The sequence below is a fragment of the Nestor notabilis genome, unplaced genomic scaffold (genome assembly GCF_000696875.1).
Source record: "Nestor notabilis isolate BGI_N333 unplaced genomic scaffold, ASM69687v1 scaffold25045, whole genome shotgun sequence".
Taxonomy (NCBI): domain Eukaryota; kingdom Metazoa; phylum Chordata; class Aves; order Psittaciformes; family Psittacidae; genus Nestor; species Nestor notabilis.
Window position 1 is genome coordinate 20,096 of NW_009928270.1, and position 8,158 is coordinate 28,253.

At 39.9% G+C, this 8,158-nt stretch overlaps 1 protein-coding gene across 2 annotated transcripts in view; it reads right to left on the reverse strand.

Moving 5' to 3' along the window:
* Positions 1-5,396, reverse strand: part of SH3BP2 (SH3-domain binding protein 2) — a 16,634-nt gene extending 11,238 nt beyond the window's left edge. For both annotated transcript variants that reach the window (XM_010014437.1, XM_010014436.1), the window contains exon 1: positions 5,287-5,396. In XM_010014437.1, the coding sequence (XP_010012739.1) occupies positions 5,287-5,396 (110 nt within the window). The remainder of the gene's footprint in view (positions 1-5,286) is intronic.
* Positions 5,397-8,158: the final 2,762 nt, after the last annotated feature.

Consider the following 8,158-nt stretch of genomic DNA (forward strand, 5'->3'; position numbering starts at 1 on the left):
GGTGCTCAGAGATTCCAGGAAGTTTGCAATATATAAAAAACCATGGTGCAGAAAGTCCCAATTTATTTTTATACAGCTCTCAAAAGTGATTGGCAGTTGTTGAAACAATGCGGGAGTGCTTAAATGTTATATAAGTATTTATGTTTTAAAATATCCAGATAACACTGTGAGGTTTATTCAGGCAGGTGACTGGCAAGAAAATCAGTTTCTTCTCCAAAGTTCTATGCCACATGTATATAAAATGTAATTTTGAGGGAATCTGCAGTCATATTTTAGTAATTGCAGTATCCAATAGTACTTACTCCTTATAGTCACATTTTATTCTGAATGAAAGCATTAGCATATAATCTCATACTGGATGTCATATGTGAGCATCCTGTGCAAATCAAGTTCATCTCACATTGCTGCAGGCTTCCATTTAATTTATACATTAAGTATTCATGACAAAAAATTAGTTGCTTAAGTAGTAGTTTTTCCTGGCTGATACATCACTATGAGCACTTTCTCTTTTCAACCAGTAACAAAACTAGGCTAAAAATCCTACTGTGTAATACAGAAAAGAAATAATGCGTGAACTGAAGGGGAAGTTTGCCCTAGACATAAAAGGGTCTGTTATCCTCAGGTGTAGCGCTAGAGACTTTTGCTGGTAAGAGGCAAATTAATGAAGTTCCAGTTAATTAGTTTCTGATAAAGGAACGATGGCTTAGAACTGAAAAGCTTTTAGTGGTGGACTGAAGTCTAATGGATCTTGTTTGCTTCTCCTTTCCCCCAGAGGGACAGTACTGGAAGTTAATAGTGTAGCTCAGTACAGGAATGCAAGAGCCCATAGCACAACACACCTACCTGAGCACTCATCTCTCCAGCCTAAGATGGCAACTTGAAGTACCCATATGGAAAAGAATAAGTAAGGGATGCGGTTTTGTTGAGGGATTAATTGCAATAGCAGAGTATGTATCCATCGTATATATGTTAGGAAAAACAGAAATGCAATTCAATTGGTCTTTCAGTGGATCAGCTTAGGATGTAGATCTGTTTGCCCTTTGCTCATGATGCACAAGTGGGGAGGGGTGGAAGTTACTTACAATTAAATTAAGCTCAGTTAAATTCTCTGGGCAGCCTAGAAAACCTAATTCACAAAAATTAGGCTTTAGTCCCCAGTGTTACAAAACAGGCACAAGGAGAGAAGATCAGATCCAAGGCCCTAGAAACATTCTCACAGCAGACACTGCAAGGCACCATGGTTTCCCAATTTTCCTCCAGGACTCTCTTGCTCACCAAAAGCTAAATTACTATTGTTGTATCAGCTACATCCTTCCTTCTGCTACTTCCTCCCTGTTCTTATTATATGATTGAGATCTTTCCAAGCTGAGCTGTTCCTTCCTCCTTCTCCTCCACAATGAAATTTCTAGCAACAGCTTTGTGTTAACAGGTCCAATAAAGGGCTACACACAGATATTTAAAGCTCTTAAGAATGAAAATAAAGTAACAAAAGTTAATTCCCCCTAATTCTTTCACATTATTTCCCCCCACCTTGCAGAATAGTCCAAGTGAGGGAAATGGTGAACATTAACCAGCTGGCTGCTGACACCAAACCACACTGCAGTACTGCTAAGAGTCACTTCCTTGAAATGAGGAATGCAAAGGCAAGTCCTGGGCTCATTTTGTTTCTTCTAAGAACAGGCATAGCAACATTGAACCATTAGGAATCAATTTATGATTAAGTTATTTCAGTCTGTTTCTAGTCACATTCAGAAGAAAGGTAAGTAAAAATGGAACCTTTTTATTCAAACTGACTCAGATGTCAGTTTTCTTGAACTAACTCTAACATTAGTCTCAATGCTATCCAACAGTTTCAAGTTCCTTCTGGGTCTTCAAATCCTTTGTGCGTATACTACAAAGAACAGAACAAGAAAGAACACAAGCACCTAGCCTTCAGTGTTCTGTCCTAAGGTTGAATACAAACCTGAAGAGGCAGAGTTAAATGCCTCTGTTAGGTTATCCAAAACAATCAGTAAGCTGAGATTTCAGGGAGGCCAATGACAAACACTGGGGACAAGGGCATCCCACCCTAGCTAAATACAGAAAACAAATATTTGACTAAGTCATGATGGCCTTCTGTACAGGGGTAGACTAGTAAGACTATTCACTAAAGCACACCTGGATGGGGCATTTTTGCCTCCTCCTGAAAAGCCAGAATATCAGGCAGACAGAAAAAAAAAACCCCGAATCACGGAAGCAGAGGAGCAGACAGAGGCGGGGAATAAATCCAGTTCTACACTGTGATGACTACTGAGGGGAAATGACAGCTGAGTATGAGGTTCTGCTTCCTCTATTCATAATTATTTCTTACTTTTGACTACTCACTGTAAAATAGTCCTGAGAATAGAGACCAATGGAAAACTTCCCCATCTCCGCTAAGTGAATAAAAGGCTGAACTCCACGCCACCAAATACACATTATATGAGCTAAAGAGCCCACCTAATACACCAGGCTTTTCAATAGATTTACAGCCTCTTATGCCTATTTTCTGGAACTCATTGTGGCTTAAAGTACTCCCCATCACATCTGTAGGCTCCTCAAGCACTTTCATTTGCAGATACATTGCAGACAGATAGGGAGGACTTTAGTATTTTGAATTGAAATGTTTGAGGTAGGCTTCTAAAATCCATTTAAGTACTTTGAATCTAGTCCCAAGCAGATTTTTATTCTTTTCTTGACACTACAACTCTGGAAGGACGCTACTTTGCGTCAAGCTGCTGAGAGAAAACTGTCAAAACAGTGTAACCCCAGGATCTTTATAGCAGGAGTGGGAAGAAAGAAAATCAATGCTTTTTCTGATTTTTCTGGTCTTAGCACCTACATTACATTGCTTTTAGCTCGCTGAAATTCTTCCTTCCACTGTTGATACTCCTTTTATATTTGTTTTTAAAACGTTACACGAAGAACAGATGAATGTTGCATTACCAGGTATGCACAACAGCAAGCACTTAAGTCACTGTAGAGCCTGCTGGTTCTGTAATTATTAAGAACAGAAGGGTATTTCCAAGTTGTTTCTTATGCAGTTATATTCTTGCACCACAAGCCAAAGACCCCACTACACATTTTCACCCCAGGTGCATAAGCGGAGTCCCTTCCGTGGAGCTGACTATGAGGTTAACAGAAAGGACCCACTAAGTGCAATCAGAGCCAAGCCATGCTCTCTTCTCTGACACTGGTTCTCTGTTACAAACAGAAAGTGATACTACCCATGCATTATTTTGGGCAAGCTTCTAGTGATGGCTACACACTTTATTCTTCCGTCCACTCACCAAGGGACCAGATGCATATTTTTAAAGTATGTTTTCCATCAAGTCCCAAAAGCCACTGTAAGTGGATCTTAAATCAACCTTCTCCCCCACTGAAACAGCACTGAACAGAACCATCTGAACCAGAAGAGGTGGCACCACATGGCAAAAGGCCTCACATCACTGTTTCTCAGATGATCCCCATGACAATTCTATGCCTGTGAGGGAGAAGATAGGCCTTAGAGTGTAGTAGGAGAAACGGTGGAACAGCAGTTTGTAGCATTTGCTTCATCTTTCAACAGCGCTTTTGGAAAGACAGAACAGTGCAGTTAGCACTCCTGAGCGTGATACAGAGCTTATACAATTACTATTGGAATTGCTTCATACATACAAACTGGTCTGCCAGACTGAAAAACAAACCCATTTGCAGTATATGTATCAAGAATGTCAGTCCAAGTCTATCACATGAGTATACTTCTCTCAAACACTATCACAGTGAGATGGTTTTTATTTGGAGTAGCATAAAAGTCACAACAGCATGAGGGGGAAAAAAAAAAAAAAAGACAAATTACACCCTTCGTGCAACCTAGATAATGACAGTCAGATGCAGAAGTTTCTTCGGTATCATAAAACCCCTACCAAGCTCAAACTCTAAATGGAGAGCAGACTTCTGTTATTGTGCAGTACGCAAATGTGAAGTAATTTTAACTTATCCCCTCAGACAGCACATACAGTATAGCTGGATTGGAGGCTAGGGCATAACTTTACAGGCTAAATGTCCCTCCATGAGTAAAAATAATACTCTGCCACATTAGAAATCTGGATTACATTATAGAAGAACACTTACTGCTTTTGGCCTTAAGAGCTATTGGCGTTCAGCCCAATTAAAGCAAGCACAAGCTGATTCAACCTTGTATTTCATGCTGGAAGAGCCACGAGTCCTCAGTTCTTGCTTAACTTCAGCAGAACATATGGCAGATGTGATCATCTCCACATCTTGCAACAAACATATAGGCGTAAAAACACATTAACCTCATCTCTGAAACTACAGCTGCCAAAAGTTGTATTAGAAGTTCTCACTTGCTGTAACAATATTTATAGTCTGTCCTGGAGCCCGGTTTGGTCATGCTAGATAAAAAAATTAAAGAGAGAGTCCAAAGCTGCAGTACAAAAATCAGACCTGATCTGAATTTCTAACAAGTATCTCTATGCCAGTTATGTCTGAGAACTTTTTAAATTCCATATATCTCATAACCTCTAGTCTTTAGATTCTATTTGAAAGTCAAACATAAAGCAGGATGCTAGTTTCCTTCTGAGTACATATATGTAATGTTAGAAGTAAGTTATAACATACAGAAATGAATGTATTCCTTGTATAATGCAGAGGAAGGCTGAAGTTTCAGTCTTCACAAAGGCTTAATCAAAATGAGGCAGATTACATACAACAAAACTGTAAAATAAAAGCTTCCCCAATGTGCTCTCAGCAATTCTGAACAAAAAGTAAGAGTCTGATTCAAGTACCTGAATATTTACCATCTGTTCTTAAAACTGCTTTCTGCAAAATGTTCAGGTCTCTCTTCCATTTATTAACCATTCTCCAGTATTTCTGAAATTCTCCTACTTCTGTGGTTAAACATTCCATTTCTTAATGCCTCTAACAGCCCCTTTCACAACAGTTTCTCAGAAGGATCAATAGCACAGTACAAACACTGTGAAGCCAAATAAATCTTAGAGGACAAAGGGAGCAGAGAACTAAGCCCTACTGATACCCACTGTTGTAAGTTTGTTCAGTTTAACTTGCATCAACTTGCTTTTCTTGCCTGGCAAAAATTTTCAACCAACACTCGCTTCATCTCTTCCCCCTTCAATTCTTAACCCTTGAATTTTCTGCATGAGTTAAAAGAATTTTACCCCAGATACCATATTGTACTCACAGTTTTAGTCTGCTCTTTACCTAAAAGAAAAAAGATGACAGAAATACAAGCCATGAACATGCACTAACCTGGTGACTATGCCTGATCGACACATACTTTTTCTGCTGACAGCTTCACCGAACGATTGTTTCCTTTGTGATGACAAAGCCATTAAAGACTTCTGACCCCTCTCAGGCATGACAGAAACATCTCTGCACTTCTCCCCTTTTCGTGTACTGTAAGGTTGAAAGTGACTGTGGTAGCTACTGTATGCTCAACACACAAAAGAAACCCTGCCCCAACTGCTTGTGCATCTGCACTGCACCGTGGCCAAAAGTGACGCTTAGGCAATGACTTGTTTCCTTTGTAACTTCCTGTTTCCCCTAATGTTAGTGGGCAGCACTATCTTTGTCAGATTTCCCAACTTCCCAGAGAGGTTGTAAATCAAACCCTGCACACCTCCAACCTCTGCCAGTCATGGAGCCAGAAAGCAGAGGGGATTTTCCTGTGCTCACTTGTTTCCTACTCACCTTTCAATCAATTACTTTCCCACTGGAGAAAAAGAAAGTCCTTTTGCTTACAGCGTGCTTAGCTCTCTCACGCTGCTTGAGGCACAGCTCAGAAATGCTGCCTGCACTTCACGTACTTGCACTGCACCACAGAACTATGATAAGTATTTCACCTCTGTTTTCTCTCCCCATCGCTGGAGCTTGTCCTTTCCGCTTCAACCCAAGAAGTTAAAAATAAGCATTTTGAAAGATTATGCAGCATATATGTGCTTTGGAGCATATCTTGCCTGTATGTTTGATGCTACACAAATCAGAAAAAGACAGTAAAATTCAAATCCAAGAGACTCACAATGTAACAATTCTACAGGACCAACTGATGGTGAATAAATGCTACTGTTTTACACTTCTCCTGGAGCCCTTGAAGGGATTCGTGTTTCACTGACTGGCATTAAACAGCACCCTAGGCTAGAAAGTTCAAGTAAGACAAAAGCAATTAGCCAGTTTCAGAACATATACATAAATATGCCAAGTAAAGCTTACTTCACCTATTTTTGAGGAAACAGACACTAATGCGTACTCCAAAACAGAAGGAAGAAGTTTCTGTATAACTTTTTTTTTTTTGTAACCTACCCAACAGCCAAAGCACAAAAGAAAATAACATTTCAGATACTGGCCATGGCTGCATCAGCTAGAAAAGCAAATCTCAGTCTTCTCCATAGGTCACCTGTTTGCACTCCTTCCACAGCCAGGCTATATAGGAAAGGGAAGCAAACCAAGTATCACACACCTGTTGTTAGCTAAAAGGATCTGCATATCCACACAAAATCCTGATGCTCTTTACTAAGAATCAATGCCCAGTTGTATCAGTGACTTAATTCACATATTTTTCACACAGAAAAGATGTAAAGAGAACCACACCTCAGCAGTTTGTGAATTAAATTCACTTGCTTTATCTGCTACAAAATCAGTTACCAATTTAGTCTACAAGCATTAACCCACAATGATTTAAGGCAATCTTTCCCCCCAGAGTTCTTTGCTACTAAGCATACTCTTCTAAGCTTGCATTACCATCCCTACCTCAGTAAGAAAAGCTATGATCAAAACAACAGCATCTGAGTATATGTAACACTGGGAAGACCACCTTTTCTGGTCTGATACACCTCTTGAGTTTCCCCTCCAAGCTCCACAGCTGTAGTACCATGTTCTTTGGCCTAAATAGACTCATTTTTATTATGCCTCATTTATCCAACACATGTTCCTGAAGTACTGCTTTTCCACTCTCACCTTTCTGATGCTGTCCGCTCCCTTTCTTCAGTTAAGCATTCAGAAAACCAGGATTTTTCATTTCAAGTTCCAGGATCCCCTTTTGACTTCTCTGGTTATTTCCAAAACCATCAAGATAAGTCACAGAGCTAAAGCAGTAGCCATTTCATACATGCACGCACACAAGCTGGTGTTTCACTGAGGAATTCAAAAATATATATGCTTTTGTAGATGTTTCATAGTTTTGGAAGAATGAAAATTCAGCTTAACTTTCTAGACCAAACATTAATCAGAAGGGTTGTGTGTCAAAACTGCAAATAGACAGACTGAAGAGACATGAAATCTTTATGGACGTGTCTGTCACAGAAATAGAAGAGTATTAAATATATGCATCTTCACAATGCACAATTCTGTTTTGCAAGGAACTCTGGTGTATGGCTTTAGACCACTAACCTTCAGTTGTCCCCACAAAATCAGTGGGGAGAAGCAGCCTTGCACCAAGCTAACCTTGGGAGAATTTCACTCAAAAGGAGCTACTTCATTTCTTTAACATTATGAGGTTTCACACAGCCTTCAAAGGAAGAACCATTTGGATTTCATTCCAGCAGGGCCACTGTCTAAGGAAGCTAGCCAATCATCTCTGCCACTGTTAGGAACAGCTGTTGCTCCCAGTTCAAAGCAATCCTACTTGTGAGAAACACGCTCACCTTTAGAAAAATTTAACTGGGGACAAAGTCAGTGGAGGAAAGGTTCATTTACAGCGCCGGGTGCATGCCTTCGTATCCCACATGCACACTTGTGAGTACAGAGTCAAAGTTTCTTACAGTCAAGCCTTTTACATTTTCATAGGACTTTTGGGAAGATGAATCCCACCTCCCAACAGCTAATGCAGCCTTCATTCTTTCTTCCAGGAGGGACTTCTAAGAACTAGTTAATAAAGGCTAGTAGTCTTCTTTGATATGAACCTTTGATCTATTTAATCCCGTGCATGTGCCTAAAGCCCTTATCTTATACCTAGTTCTGTTACTTCCAGATTAGACGTTGGTTCGATCAAGCAAGACTGCCGTATGTCCTATGTCTGGCCACAAAAGTCCTTTATTCCTGTTTGTTTCAGGAATTTACATTCTTCCTGTCTACCCACACGATTGTGCTCAAGCAGGATACAATGCAAAAACAAAGAAAAAGCAAG